Source organism: Dermacentor silvarum, chromosome 8 (genome assembly GCF_013339745.2).
Source record: "Dermacentor silvarum isolate Dsil-2018 chromosome 8, BIME_Dsil_1.4, whole genome shotgun sequence".
NCBI classification, from domain to species: domain Eukaryota; kingdom Metazoa; phylum Arthropoda; class Arachnida; order Ixodida; family Ixodidae; genus Dermacentor; species Dermacentor silvarum.
In genome coordinates this window covers 26194069-26210103 of record NC_051161.1, presented here as the reverse complement: position 1 = coordinate 26210103, position 16035 = coordinate 26194069, and the positions used below count along the sequence as shown (strand labels likewise).

At 44.6% G+C, this 16035-nt stretch overlaps 1 protein-coding gene across 1 annotated transcript in view; it reads left to right on the top strand.

Annotated features, from left to right (window-relative positions):
• LOC119460861 (bromodomain and WD repeat-containing protein 1-like) overlaps nt 1–16035 on the top strand; it is a 59853-nt gene that overhangs the window by 29177 nt on the left and 14641 nt on the right. Inside the window, exons 22-29 of the mRNA XM_037721969.2 lie at nt 266–562; nt 1766–1976; nt 2858–3031; nt 5703–5976; nt 6364–6489; nt 6588–6747; nt 8822–8980; nt 9970–10122. Coding sequence (XP_037577897.1) covers nt 266–562; nt 1766–1976; nt 2858–3031; nt 5703–5976; nt 6364–6489; nt 6588–6747; nt 8822–8980; nt 9970–10122 — 1554 coding nt within the window. The remainder of the gene's footprint in view (nt 1–265; nt 563–1765; nt 1977–2857; nt 3032–5702; nt 5977–6363; nt 6490–6587; nt 6748–8821; nt 8981–9969; nt 10123–16035) is intronic.

Sequence of the window (16035 nt, the reverse complement as noted above, 5' to 3'; positions counted from 1 at the left end):
AGTTTGCTGCATATATATATATATATATGTAAAGGAGTCGAGTTCTAGTAACTTTTGCCAGTAGATCTATATTTACGCTCTCAAAGCTAGAACTACATGCCACACATACGCTTGGCATGACTTGGCTAACGAGGGCAAAGCTGGTCGGTGGCACTAACGGTAGCAGTAACCAATGGCAGAGCTGTGATAGCATGCTAAAACACCCTATTAATTTCGTTGGAAGGCACTTGTCCGACACCTTGTCGCATTGCTTTTCCTGCCTAAGAAGCAGAACCAGAGGCAGGTGCCACAGGCTCAAGCGAATGGGGAGGTCAGGACGCCACCGCAGAGCAGTCGCAGCAAGAAGTCAAAAAAGAGCTCCAAGCGTGCTTCTGGGAAAATTCTGCGACACCCCGAGTGGCTGATGGACATGGTGCCACGCAAGACGCCTTACTTCCCACAGATTGGCGACGAGGTGGTATACTTCCACCAGGGACACCAGTCGTACGTGCAGGCTGTGAAACGCTGCCGAATATACCACATCAGGGATCAGTCCCAGCCCTGGGTGCGACACCGGCTCAGGGTCAGTGACCGTTTGCTGCGTTTTGTCTAGATCTGTGCTGAAGCAGTGTTAAATGCCAACTGAAACAAACATCACTTTTGTATTTACTGTTGAAATCATCTTGACAAAGCTACAGGGTTAGTAATTTCTAATCTTCTTGTTAACAAGCCTTAAATTGCACTAAGCAAATGACGCATGCACCTGGTGGTTTGCGGATATGATGAAATTACCAGCACATGGCGTCAGATTTTATGCACATTGCGAGCACCACCTAATTTGAAACTAGGCTCTTTATGTGGTCCAGAATTTAATAGAAGTTGGCCTTTACATGACTGTGAAACTTTCAGCCTTCTATGAAACATTGATTCTTGCAAGATGCATTATGAATAGGGTCCTCTGTTTTTTTAACCTGATAATACCAGATTTTTGCATCGCAAATAAAATTTATGAAAATCGGGTTGGGCCTGATTGCTCTCTAGACGTGTTTTCATTACGCGCTATATTGGCGGGACAACGTCTTGTGTGGCACGTTCTAAACAGAGCAAAGCGTGTCGCGACTGCCTAGCTAATCGGGAGATTGTGAGAGGCAGCGCGTGGGTTGCGCGCGGGCACGATTCACAGTAGCCGCCATAGACAGACCTTCGCTCATTCAGCGCTTTGGTCAACCGACACACGCTACTCTGGCGGCAGTGTGTGGGTGCGATTCACAGCAGCCGTCGTAAACAGACCTCCGCACATGCTACGCTTTGGTCATCAGATGACGCGCGCTACTCTGGTGCCATCTCGTAGCCATTGTCGCCACCGAGTCCATCTTGCACGACCCTACACTTTTCTTCGTACGCTTTCTCCTTACTCTCCTCCTCCGCTTTCCTCCTCGTACTCTCCTCGCTATCGCCGTCTTTCATCTGCTGCGTTCGCTCGGTTACGAGGTACAACGCTGGTGCCCGCCGCAGGTACAGGCGCCTATGAGCTGCGCTCTAAAATGGCACCCAAATTTTACCCCTGGAATTTCGAACAATATTAACCTGAAAATGAAGCACCTTAATTATGAAGCACATCGCTCATGCGACGTGTATGACTTCCAAGACAGAGGCCCCTGAGTAAGTGATTTCTTCGTATTGTACGTTGAAACGAATGCTAGCAAGAATGTGAGGGCTGGTTGCAGATACACCATTACTAAAATTCTCTCATAAATGCTGTGCTGCCATGTTTATGTGTGTGCAGGAGCAGGAACTCTTGCGTGTGCTGGATGTGAAGTTTGAGCTGTGCCCACCTGTGCACCTGTGCTGCCTGCGTGTGGTGCCCATTGAACCTCACCGGAGTCAGATGGATGGCGAGCCCTTCGACATTCGTTACCATGACATGCCAGACGTCATCGACTTCATTGTTCTGCGTCAAACCTACGACACAGCTATGCGGCGCAACTGGAAGCCTCGTAGGTTGCTGTCTTGCATTTTCCTCTCTTCCTCCTTTCAAACAGTTGGTAGGCGCCGCACTTTTTAATTAAAAAAAAATAAATTCTGGGGTATTGCATTCCATAACCACAATATGATCATAAGGCATGCCATTATGGGTTTGTTGATTATAAGGCATGCTCACAACACACTCCTGACACTGCACTGGCTGTATGCCTTCAAAGCTGCGTGGTCACCATCCATGGTCTCAATGGTTGTAATCACAGAATCTTCAGTCACTGTTGCGAGTACTGGTTTCGTTTTGATTCAGTGCAAGGTAAAACATGTCACACACACCGCAGGAACTATGGAGGATGAAAAGCGATTCTGCTGTAGCCTGTGCACTGGCATCAAACCTGCGAGCGACATCGTGATGGATGATTAGTTGCTGGCCACCTTATTGGTGTAGAACTCATGCAGTAGTGAGAAGCACATCTTCTTAGATTGAAGACACGCACGCGTATTGCGCTGCTACTGCACTGCAAAAGAAATTGCAATGCCCTTGCGACTGTGAGTGGTTATCAGTAGCAAATAGATAAGAATCGTAGTGTGCATGCTGATTTTGTGCTGTACAGAGGCTAGGGCACTTAATTTCATTAGTAGATAAGGACATCTTGATGTAAGCATTTGTTTATATTTTCTGGTCTATTCGAAAAGTCACTATACAGTTAATTAAGACATTTTTAATGGTCCTGGTAGGCAGCTTACAGAAATGCGGAAAAGGTCCATTAATTTTGTATTTTTGCACCATGCGCAAATGTTAGAGTGGTCACATCATAGCCTGCACAGATATTTTATTTGTGCCACTTGTGATGAATGTGTAAGAAACTTTAATGTGACCAGAACTGCACATGCTGCGCAGACGACCGGTTTCGGAGCATCATCGATGACGCTTGGTGGATGGGGACCATCGAGAGCCAGGCACCACTGCAGCGAGAGTTTCCAGACTCCATGTTTCAGTGCTTCATTGTCACTTGGGACAATGGGGAGACGGAGCGCATGAGCCCATGGGACTTTGAGCCTATCGACTGCAATCGTAAGGAGCTGTCGCATGCTCTGCTCTCTTCTATTTGCTCGTCTCTGGTCAACAATGCAAAGCTTCAAATTTGCATGTTGATTGAAATGCACTACTGGAGAAACATTTAAATCAACCGTTCGAACATGTTCGAACAGCTAGCCCCAACATTAACTCTTCAACTATCAGTTGATAGCAGTACTCATCTCTGAGCATATGTGAGAAACTTTTTTCTTCTACTGAGCAGTTCCTTGTAATCTGTTTAACCTATATCTCCAATACTGGAGACCCTACGAGCATAATGTCCGTGAAACATGAATGCCCAAATGTTGGGAGTTGTTGCTGTATATATTTAGTTTGACTTCGACATGCAAACTCATTTGGAGCACATTGCATCCAAGATTTGTGACTTCTGCGGCCAACCATCATATGACGGCACAGTTGCACGTGAGAATATGACATCTTGACAGCAACACATGAAAATAATAGGATTATGAGTGGGGGGGGGGTAACCAAATACAGTAGACCTCCATTAATTTGACCTCGACTGAAGGGCCCCGCCGGCGCCATACACTTCAATGGGCGCAAACTTCAGTTTTTTTAGCTCGAAATTAACCCTCGCCGAATAATTCAAACTTGACTGGTCAGCTTCGCTTCGATACAGCTGTGATATACGGTGAAGCATACGCAATTTATTGTGGTGAAGCATACCAAGAATGAAACGGGGCTACTGTACGGGACATAGTACACATTTCTTCATTATACAAGCTCACACGCGTCATCTCCGATCACAGTACGAACACATAAAGACCTAATAAGCATACTGGCAGCTATTCAGGGCCGTTTTTGACGTTGATATGGAGATTTAAGCTCTTGTTTTGCCCATCATGCACGTTACATCTGAGGCCATTAATGGGGCCTAGTGCGTGTTCCTTAATTATATGCACGTGCCGTCCACAGAGAAGTTGAAAAAAACCATCTGTATTTTGGGAAAGCTAGCGAAAAGGAGGTGGTAAGAGTGTGATAAAAAAAAACTCAGAAAGTCAAGGGGACGTTTAAAGCCAACAAAAGAGGTGAGAGGGGGGGGGGTCTTTCTAAAACTCTGAAGGCCTGCCAGTAAACATAGTAGGCATCTCGGTGCTCGTACTGTGACAGAAGACTGCGCATGTGAGCGTGCAAAAGTAAGAAACACATGCTATGTCCCGTAGCAGTGGCCCCTTTTCTGCTTGGTATGCTTCACCACATATGATGGCTCTATTGCGGCGAAGCTAATTGTAAAGCCTAATACTGCAAAGTGAATCAACGAAGTGAATCAGTGATTTTTCTGCCTTTTGTTTAATTCGACCAGTTCCGTCGGTACTGTCAGGATCGAATTAGTGGAAGTCGACTGTACTTGGAAATTGTTAGAGGACAAGAATGTAATGCATTAGACCATAACTACTAGTTTTTATAGTGGATGTGTGTAAGATGCACAGTCTTGGTAATGTGCCAGAGGTGTCAACTATTGCATTAAATACTACAGTAAGAACTTGTTAATACAGGTTTCATGGGACTTCGAAAAAAACAACAAATTAGTCGCATGTCAGAATTATCGAATGTGTTTAAGGATCATCAATGTAGCTTTGCCTAATGAAGAAATCCATAATCCTCATTTACAGTTACCACAAAATCAGCATGGAAGCTGCAATTCTCGTCATCTCTTAACTGATAAGCACTCACAGCAGCGAGAGCCTCACGGCTTCCTTCGCAGTGTGGCAGGGTTACAAGACACGCGTCCTCATCTAAGTAGACTTGCTTTTCACTACTGCGCACGCATCCCTATTATTTTATAGCCAGTAAGTCGGCAACTGATTGTCCATCAAAATATAGCCAGAGGGTTTGACGCAAGTGCTAAGCCGCAGTAAAATGGCTTTTCATCCTTAGCAACCTTCATTGTGTTTGTGGCTTTGCGTGCTCCTTGCACTGAATCAAAACGAAACCACTGTTCACCGCAACTACTGCAGATGAATACAGTATGGTTTAACAATGCAATCACTGATGGCAACCACACAGTTTTGAAGACGAACCGCAAGCACGGTTTCCTGAAAAGGCGCAAAGTGGGCTTCGTGTCATTCTTGTATAGTTCCTGCTTATGATTATGGCACTGCGGACTCTGCCACTTTGTTTCGGTTGAACTCTGGTGCCACTTCAGCTATTTTGTGGCACTCGACGCTCTCCGAATGTGGTTTGAATTAATTGGCATGCAGCCATATACCTACATCAAGATTATTAACCAGAGCTTGAAACCACAAAATAATGCACACACTTCCAAGGACCAGAGGGCCAGTTCGACTTATTCGATTTTTTCAATTGACCTGGGTCATGTTAACAAAAATTTACTGTATTGCGAATTCAAGGTGCAGACATTTCTCAAGTATGAACCAACACTTGTTTTGCACCTCGGTGGCAGGTTGTGCTAAAAACATAAAAAGTTTGGCTACTTGGTCACATTCCAGAAGCCACATTCAGCAAAGGCCGAACCTTATATGTCCCGAAATTCACATTGTATCATAATTCCTATTAAGCTCTCATAGACAGTGGCACCAGAATCTCTTCTAGGTAGTATTGTAGGATACTATGGTTGCAAGAGGAAACAGTGGGTGCCGATCCTGTCTGGAGGCCTTTTTGAAAGCACAGTGTTTTGGTAACGCAGGCATGCCCGACCAGGTGGGCGGTGCAGTGCCAGTCACGTTTGACGAGCGCCGCAGCCTGGTTTATCGACCCAAGGCCAATGAGTGGCCCCGGTGTGGCCGAGATACGTGCTGCATCCGTCTAGTCACGGGTGTGAGCCGGATTATGGAGCTGTCTATAGCAGAGCCATTTGCTGCACCAGTCGACCTCAATGCCTACCCGATGTACGCACGCGTTGTGGCTTACCCCATCGACCTATCCACCATCAGGGCAAGGCTAGAAAACCGGTTCTACAGGTACAGTCACCCCCTTTCACCATTTTCCCCAATTGCTTGCTATCAACGATTCAACAGATACTGCAGACCTTGGGTGCAGTTCAATGTGTTGCTCAGGAGATGTGCACATAGTTCTGTGGCATGTTGCTCATTGGCGTTTACACTTCCTTTGCAGAGATTTGATCAAATGGGACACGAGTCCCTACATGAGCACTTCTTTCTTCTTGCTTTTTTGTTTTTGCCACATGGCGAGTCTACACTCTCAGATGCGTTAGTTATGTGTACCATCTCTGCCAATATTGAGTAGCTTCTGTGAAGCTTTTGTGACTGTGAAGCTTATTGTGCAATAGCGCTGCGCTGTTGGTGCTGCTGAGACAAGGGCAAAATGACTTTTTGTTTTCTTTGCAGGCGGATGGAATCAATCCGTTTTGATGTCAAGTTCCTGGAAATCAATGCAAAGAAGTTCAATGAACCAAATAGCAAAATTGTGCAGAAGGCAACGCTACTGGTGAATCTCTTGCTGCAGTTCATCAAGTAAGCAAGTGCACCTGCTCAATAGCTTTACAGTTGAGACCAATCCAGCTTTCACGATCGTGACGAGCACTGCTAATGAGCGCTTGCGTCTTGCACAGTAACCAGTCCTGCCAAGATCCTATCAAATTGTACCAGCAGTTGGTGGATGACGCCGCTGACAAGTACCACAGTTCATCGGCTGAAGACGACGACTTGGGTTCCACAGACGCTGAGGTGAACGGGACGGAACCATCTTCCTCCAGTGTGAAACGGAAAAAGGCAAGCTGCCATCATAAGCCAATTCTTTGGTGCCAATGTTAACATTTGTCCATACTTGGTGCCATGCTTGGCTGTCTGTTTATACAAAGTTCGCTCTGGTGAAAAGTGGCTATGGCATTCTGATGCCAAACATGAGGCTGCAAATTCACTTGCAATGAAGGCGGAATGCAAGAATACGCATGTATAAATTTAGCTATAGATTAAACAACTCCTGGTGGTCTAATACGGAGCCTAGAACATCTCTAATAGCCTTTAGGATGTTAAATCCAATCAGATATCCACTTTCATTTCTTATTAAGCTAAAGGAATGAAATTCATGCAGAATGTAGAGTTTGATCTCCTTTTTTCGAATATGTGTTTAGTTTTTTCAATGTCTTATCCGGTTATTTTTCAGTGACCCCTGAAAGTAGAAAAGGTGTGGTCTTTTGTGCACGGTTTTGGCTTCATGCCAAGCATAGGAGAGTGTTTTAAAATAGCATATATTGCTCCTTATGGTCAACTAAATTGCAAATAAGCTCGAACAGATTTTTTTTTATCTTTGATATTTAAAGAAAATATTTTTGATCCAGATTATTATTATTGATAACATTGATGAGTGCTTCCCTTAAAATCACATAACCAAATTTGATCCAGATTACAATAAGACATAGATACTGTACTTGCATTGTTCATTGTTCATCTGCATACAAAATTTGAGATATTGGTGCACTAGCAGTAAAACAGCCTTAGATTTGCTTGAAATTTGGCCAAAATGCAGACCTAGTATTCACATAAGTGTAAAAGTTTGAAATTCTCCTGCTGTGTAGGTGGGACCCTCAGAACTCTTGCGAGCTTCCTCCTCCGAGTAGTTTTTCTTTGCTGCACTGTGACAAGATTTAGCTTCAACTGTCTGTTTTTCAAACATTGTTATGATTCTTCTTTTGTCAGTCTGGTTGCTCAAAGCGAATCAACTCCCGAGTTGGAAGGATGCCCAGCTCCTGTAGAACCTCCGCAAAGCCTTTGTGGCCTTTGGTGAACCACAGTGTGACTATAGAAGTAGCCAAGTAGCCATTTTCAAAGCCTAGAGTAAATTCGGCTGAGCGCTGGTGAAAATTGGAGAATTAGCTGGTGCTGGCTGGCTCAGTCAGTGCTAGTGCTCGCTCGTTCTTACAACAGGAAAGGTAGAAAGCAGTCCAGCATGAATGGAAGGAGTAGGCCCTACAGATACCATGCAGCGCTTAGAATCATTTTTGCAGTGTTCTGGATAGAGAAATGGCTTGATGTTTTTATGCGTAAAAATATAATGCTGAAGCGTATTTTACAACGAAAAAAAATTATTTTACAAAATATAAATGCAATATTTCGCCCCATGTCTTCTCTTAATCTTTTTGTGGAGTAAAGGTTGCTCATGACGTAACCACGTGCAGTGCTAATTAGGATATAATGCACTTTCTAGACTTCAGGCACTGACGCCACATAAAGCTAGAGGTTTATGGCCAGACTTGCAGATGTGGGGAACTAAAGAGAAGGAAAAGTTGACTAACAATGAGCAAGTTAACAGAAAAGTTTATACCCGCCGGGGTGGCTCAGTTAGCTAAAGCGTTGCGCTGCTGAGCACGAGATCGCGGGATCGAATCCCGGCCGCGGCGGCTGCATTTCGATGGAGGCGAAATGCAAAAACGCCCGTGTGCTTGCGTTGTAGTGCACGTTAAAGAACCCCAGGTGGTCAAAATTAATCCGGAGCCCTCCACTACGGCGTGCCTCATAATCAGAACTGGTTTTGGCACGTAAAACCCCAGAAAGAAGAAGAAGAAAAGTTTATTGCAACTCTGGGGAGTAGTTGATTCAACAACACTGGAGAGCTCAGTGTGAATGGTTGCAGAACCATGCTAGCCTTGATAGTTGTGGCTGACCGATTTTAGTTTCTTAATTATTTTGCCAAACGAAATATCTGGTAAGTACTGTGCTACCATCATGTGGTTACCCTACTGGGTACCACTGAAAGAATGCTGGCTATTATATCAGTTATCGCATAGCGATGGACCTTGGTGAGTGCATAGATACCCATTGATGGTTAACGCACACTTGCTTACAGACAACAACGTCCAACCGACCCAAGAAACGAAGGGCCCCTGATGCTGCCCCTCTGACCTCGGTGACCTGGAAAGGCCAGTGCCAAGAGCTGTTGAGCTTCATCTTCCAGTGCGAGGATTCCACACCCTTCCGACTGCCAGTAGATTTGGCCGCATACCCTGTAAGCATGCACTCACTTAACATGATAAAAAGATTAAATGGGGCATGCACCATAACTCTGCGTCTTTTGCATGTATCCTGTCTACATTACATGTAGTGCCGCTCGTGTGCGTCATTGTGTCTGTGTGCTGTTGCTTGCATTCATTATCATGTCCTCATTTCAATATGCTAGTAATTTGCAGTGACAGTGCACCGAAATTTGAAGGGGCACAATGTTCATCAATTCAGACTGATCAATTATTCTTTCAAATATCTATTTTCATTAATTTTGTGTTAATAGGTTGAGTTTGAATAGTATAGGAGAAAATGATGTTCAAAGTTTCTTTCTTTTTCTTTTCTTCGCCAAAACCCGTGCTGGCGCATCAGCGTGATGTTACGGATTTCAAAGTATCTTTTTGTATTGTAATTGGGCTGTTGTGGTACAGTAGATGTTCTTGAAACTCGCCAAGTTCAGTCTTTGGTTATTTTAATAGTATGCAATGTATAATTCAGCTTTACCGTTAAAAATTAACTGGGCCCGAGCAGACTCCTTCAGTATCCACGACGTCATGGCAAGCTGGTGCAGAAACTTTAAAGTGGCATCGCCACGTGTCTTGTTATTGCATCTTTTCTGTCTTACCAAGTGTATTCTCAGGGTAATAGTGGTTTTCTTGGTATTGTAGAAGGGTAGTTTACTAATACACCTGAAATAATTTTTCTGCCTAGTGTCTTTTTAAATTGATCAATACAAATTTTAGAAGGTACAGAGCTAGGTGAAAGTTTGCAAAAAATAGCTGTTGTTGTCACTTGCATAATGTACAGGTAGGCAACACACTGTCCCTTGTTTGTATATCCAGGATTTCGAGAGAGTTTGCTGTTGTGTTTGTTCTCGCTATATGAAGAGCAGTGCAGGCTAAAGCTGTATCTCTCACCCTCTTCCTCGTCCCATTAGCTTGCACTGGTTTTGTTGTGTTTAGGATTCCTTCAGTGCTAATGGTTTTGCTTTCACAGGATTACGCCAACATAATTGACACGCCAATGGACCTGGGTACAGTGAGGGATCGGCTCGCGCGGGACCTCTATCCAAGCCCCGTTGAGTTTTGCAAGGACATGCGGCTCATCTTTGCCAACTCTCGGAATTACAACATCAACAAGAAGTCCAGGGTAGGTGGTGCTCAATGCATTATGCAAGCTCACAGGACAAACAGAATGGCCACTGTGCTTAGAGAAAGCTTATAGCAGGGGGGCTTCTATCTAAATACATTGGAATGAAGAAATCATTTTTCCTGGCAACCACTTCATTGAATGTAGTCAGGGTTCTTACATTTAAAAGAAAAGAAAAAGAAAATAGCTTATTTAGGCCACTGATCTTCAATAAAAAAATTTTGAAAATGTAACCATTAAAAAAAGAAAGCTCAACTATCAACTTTATTTATGAGTAAGGAAAAACAATGTCGCAATCCTGTAAACTACACCTAGTAATACAAAGCGGACAAAATTGATGTGTTATGTACCACTCTGAAATATACAGTCGATCCTAGATCTATCAAACGCATATATTGAATGACAGTTTATATCGAACAATTGCAAAACCCCCTTGGAAATCCCGTACAAAAGTATAGCAATGTAGTGCCTGTAACTCCCATTCACTACCACATTTGATATAGTATCTAACGCTGAGCCGTGCCACACCCTTGCAAGTTTACTTATAATGGAGACATGATCACTTCTCGTGTCGTCTGAATTAGTTAATTCCGACGAATTTGACACTGGCATATGCTGTCAAACAAGAGACTGAATCTTGGAGGCGAGAGCGAGGGAGAACCGGGAGAGTGTGTAGTGACTCTCTCTTGTGTCTACGCGTCTGCAACCTGCGAATGCGACGACATGAGTCATCATCATCATCAGCCTATGTGTGTGTGTGTGTGTGTGTGTGTGTGTGTGTGTGTGTGTGTGTGTGTGTGTGTGTGTGTGTGTGTGTGTGTGTGTGTGTGTGTGTGTCCAGTGTGTGCAGTCTCCAATTACCCATGCCTTGTGCTAGCTGATTCCAACTTGCGCCTGCAAATTTCCTAACTTCATCACCCCACCTAGTTTTCTGCCGTTATTGACTGCGCTTCCCTTCTCTTGCTATCCATTCTGTAATTCAAATGGTCCGCCGGTTATCCATTCTGCGCACTACATGGCCGGCCCAGCTCAGTTTATTCCTCTTTAATGTCAACTAGAATATCGGCTATCCCCATTTGCTCTCTGATCCACACCGCTCTCTTCCTGTCTCTCAACGTTAGGCTTAACATTTTTCGTACCATCGCTCTTTATGCGGTCCTCAACTTGTTCTCAAGATTCTTTGTTAACCTCCAAGTTTCTGCCCCATATGTTAGCACCGGTAGGATGCAGTGAGTGTGCACTGTTCTTTTTAACGACAGTGGTAAGCTGCCAGTCAGGATTTGGCAATGCCTGCCGTATGCACTCCAACCCAATTTTATTCTTCTGTAATTTCTTTCTCGTGGTCAGGGTCCCCTGTGAGTAATTGACCTAGATAAACATGCTCCTTTACAGACTCTAGAGGCTGACTGGCGATCATAAATTCTTGTTCTTTTGCCAGGCTGTTGAACATTATCTTTGTCTTCTGCATATTAATCTTCAACCCCACTCTTACACTTTCTCGGTTTCTGACGACATGAGTACGTGGAAGCAAATGGACGCATCTGCTCCCCACAATCTGAAAGGCAGTACATGCTATCAAGGAAAGCTTAGGAAAACTTATCAAGTTTAGCTTGTTACACACATGGATGGCTCGTGCAAACTGCGGCCATTCGTTAAGATCAGATCACCTCTATTCTTTAAGAACACGAATAGCCTCCCAGTCTAATGAGCTTTCCACAAGTAAGCGTAGATAACACTCAATGTTTTCACTGAGTGGCGCTGGGTTTCTCTTCTTATAGACAAGTCCTTTCTGCGAACAATATTTCAGGATTCCACGAGTGGCCAAAACGAACCTGAACCTAACCCCCACGGGGACAGATCTTTACAATACAGTTTGAATTGAACAAAACCGCTGCACACCAAATCTGCACATTGGGGAAAGACCCATTGCAGCAGTGGTACGCAAGACATGCTCTTCAATTTGCGGGTCCGCACTTAACATGTTTCATTTGTGCTCGCATGGTGCCATGTGAGTTCTTTTGCCAGGCTATTGAACATTATCTTTGTCTTCTGCATATTAATCTTCAACCCCACTCTTACACTTTCTCGGTTTCTGACGACATGAGTACGTGGAAGCAAATGGACGCATCTGCTCCCCACCTAACCCACCCCACGAATTGGCCGGGAGATCAAGCGGAGTCGCCGCGTGGCGTGCACTGGCTGAACCATGCATAGTGTAGATGACTCGTCGCGTCGTCTGCTAGCCACTATGTGTTTACATGTGCGCATACGAAATGCATATTCTTTAGAGGCTTTTTTTTTCCATGGTAGTAGTGCGGTTGTAAATGCTGGTATGCATTATATTGCAATAGTAATTATATCCACACTCCAAGCGGATTTCTGCTGTCACTGTCGCCGTGAGGTTCCGTATAGAGTCCAAGGGCGATAAAACCGTCGTGCGCTGTCTGCTGTATGTGTGCGTGAAAACACGCGAGGGACGCGCGCTTTCACAGGGAGTGAACGCACGGCGGAGAGCAAACGTCGCCTTCCATGGCGCGAAAGGCCGTGTGGGGGCTGGGGAGAGAAAATGAGAGCGAGGGAGAGTGGGCGCGACGCACGTACTCTCTCTCGCATTAGCGCTGAACGCTTCCCCGCATTAGCGCCAAACGCTCACGGTGTCCGTGACTGCAGCAAGCATCTCTGGCGACGGCTGATCTAGTCGAAAACCTCCGAGCCGCCGAGAGGCACCGGCAACAGTCACCAATGCCGAGCGTGTTCGGTGCAAACGCACACCGAATGCGGGCAAAATTCCGACGGCGTCGACAACAGTTCTGCGCATTGCTGCCGCTGCTACATGTCCACGTTTATACAGCTGATAAAACTACTATCCTTACTCCGTATAGCTCTCTACTAATTTGCTATCGCAATTGATGCCTTTTGGGTGAAACTGCGGCATTTTTTTGGCGATTTACAGAAGCATTTGGCTTTACACTGTAATCTTTGTGCTGTAATAAAATTAGTGACTGCACATAGCGAGCACGCAATATGTTATAGTCCGTTCGCCACAAATCATTTCGATTTTATTGCCATTTTCTGTTTTAGGCACGTTACAGAAAATATTCTCACTGGTCACAGTGAGACATCAGTGTACCTTTAGCGACTATTTGTCACAATGTGTTGGTGATTCCACATACACTGCGATACGATAAAGCAAGATGGGATGTGAAGATTAGTTAGCAGTATAAGCAAAAAAGAATCTTTAGCACACGCATCATATCACGAGATACACTTGGTCTTAGGTGTACAATTACATGATTGTTGCTTAGTGGTTATGCAGTGAGCCTTATCTGTGTCTGGGGTGTCTGTTTAGTATGTAGTCTAACACCACTACAAAAAGATCATTGTGCCTCAAGTGAAGTGTAGAAAGTGTGTCACTTTAGTACTTCGATTATCTGTTACCAAAGGAAAACATTACTTTTGTGCACGTAACGATGCCAAGACAACTATCTCCTTCAATGCTGTGCTTTTATTGTCATGATGATCATGCTAAACCGCTGTCACTTAATGACAAATATTGTTTACTCTGTAACCGTTTTTGGACTAGCGCAAAGGGGGGAAATAAAGCGATATGCTGAAATAGAGTGCATGTTAACAGTTAACACATCAACAGGTATTCTTTTTCTCTCTCAATTTTTTTGATTAGTGCAAAATTAGCAGTACATCCTGCATTAGTTGAGCTGTCCAATACCAATGCCAAGAGAGTAGGCAGACTGCAAACAGAACATGCACAAAGAGCAACAAGAAAGTGCCGTAACACAAGACTGTGTGGCTGAGTGCCAGTCCTCCGTTAAATGAGCTTGTGCTGCTTTCATGTAAAATAAGAACGTTCTGCACATTTCGTGCAAAAATGTGGCACTGGAGGACAAAATATTGTCAGTTCACTGCAGTCGGCGCATTTTATTAGCATACAATCGGCTGAAATTGCCAGCAGCAATGCACCGCGGTCCACATTTCTATGCGTGCTGCCGACCGACTATCAACACTAACACGGCGGTAATGCTGCCACCTACAGCTTGAGCTTGCAGCCAAGAGACATGGGCATTCAGCAAGCTGAAAGCCACTTCCGAAACTAAGCACTAAGTGTCAGCAGTCACGAATTCAGGGGCCAGAGAGATAAGGCCAAGAACAAAGGGACGTGCCAGCCGTCAGGAATCAGAGTGCTGAGTGGCACGCAAGAAGAGACACGTGGACTTCTTATAGGGCGGTCGAAAAGCGAGAATAACTGCTTCCGAAACCTGACAAAACAATTTGTCTGGCTCGTTGCCCATGTATGAGGATCAGCCATATTATTTGGTGTTGGACACGCAGCTCAGCATGTTCACACGTAATTCGCAATAAGAGTACTTTGCACTGAAATTGCGCACGAGTTTGCTGTTCGCAGTACGAGCGTATTATTTGGTATTGTAACTGACATGCAGCTGAGCACATCCATACAGACTAGCTTGCTTTCGCGGTGCTTCCATTTCTAACTTGCATAAAAACATGCAACAAGCACTTCGAAGCACACAAGACGCACCGCGGTGTTGCAATCAGTGTATCAAAGACCATTTCGCAGGAGCGAGTGACTTGCGATGTTCATTTGCAAAAAAAAATAAATAAGCTTTTTTACATACGACATGACCTTAGAGAAGAAAATTGGTAAGTTCCCGCTTTTCACGATCTCGGAGAAACTGACCAAAGCGTGTGGAGCTTTCAGATGAGCTTCAGATAGGTATATCTTATATTTCAAATTATCGATATATCGAACTGTTTCACGATTGCCTTTGAGTTCAGTACATCTCAGATCTACTGTACCTCTAATAAGTTGGTAGAAGCACACGCACCAGTTCTGTCTTGGGGGTCACAGCCGCCCAGTTCGGAGTCGTGCTTCGGAACGTTGCGTACACCCTCCTTTTACCACAACCAGGGCTGAAGTGCTCATTGTAACAGTATGGCACTTTTAAAAATGTTCTTTATATCTGGGCACATTTTCAGTAGACAGGGCCAGAAAATATAAATGCAGTAGACATAGCCTGAACAACCGTGTCTGTTTGTAAAAAACTATCATCATCAGCAATGGCTCTAGCGTCGTCGTTGTCTTCCACAACTGGCACGTTGGCGCCCCCCGGCGCAACCGCACGAACGCACTCGTGCCATTGCTCCCGCGTTTGTCATAGTCTTTTTCCTGAGCTGGCTCCATTGCCACTCATCATTCCCAGCGTAGAATTTTACTTCTCTTCTGTCGTCGTAATGGGGTGGCCACGTTTATGGGGGGTATGAGTCATTAGTTACGAGTTACGTGACGGACAGAATTAATTGTGAAGCAATTTAATATTGAATCATAAGCGGCAATGGCGGCCAGATGCTGCTAACCACACCGCCGAGCAAACTCGTGACATTAAACGCAAGCGTTTGTGGTTCGACAATAACTTGTCCCTCATCAGTGTGATTCGCTCCGACGAACTGCGACACAATGCCTTGGAAGTGTTGAGTAAACATTACGCTACTAGTGGAGAAGACATTGGTGAACTTAGAGTTTGCAATAGGTGTAAGGAATTTTTAATCAACGAAAAACTGCCTGCGTTCAGCACTGTGAACAGGTACATATACCCTCCATTTGTTGTGATGCTGATAAGCTTCGCTTATCATCCATCTTCACAGAGTGTAAGGGCTGACGAATCTTTTTCTTCTTCTTTTTTCTATGTGTGCGTTTAAACGAAGATTGGTAGATAGTTTGGCTGGTACCATCAACCTAAGCTCGGATGTGGACAAGGATGGTTCAATTAGAGAGTGCCTCTTATGCATGATTAACAGTGCAATGTAACATCACCCAGTGAACAGTTGTTAAACATGCTGTGGCCCTGTAACTCAGCACCCAAGACTAATCCATGCGAC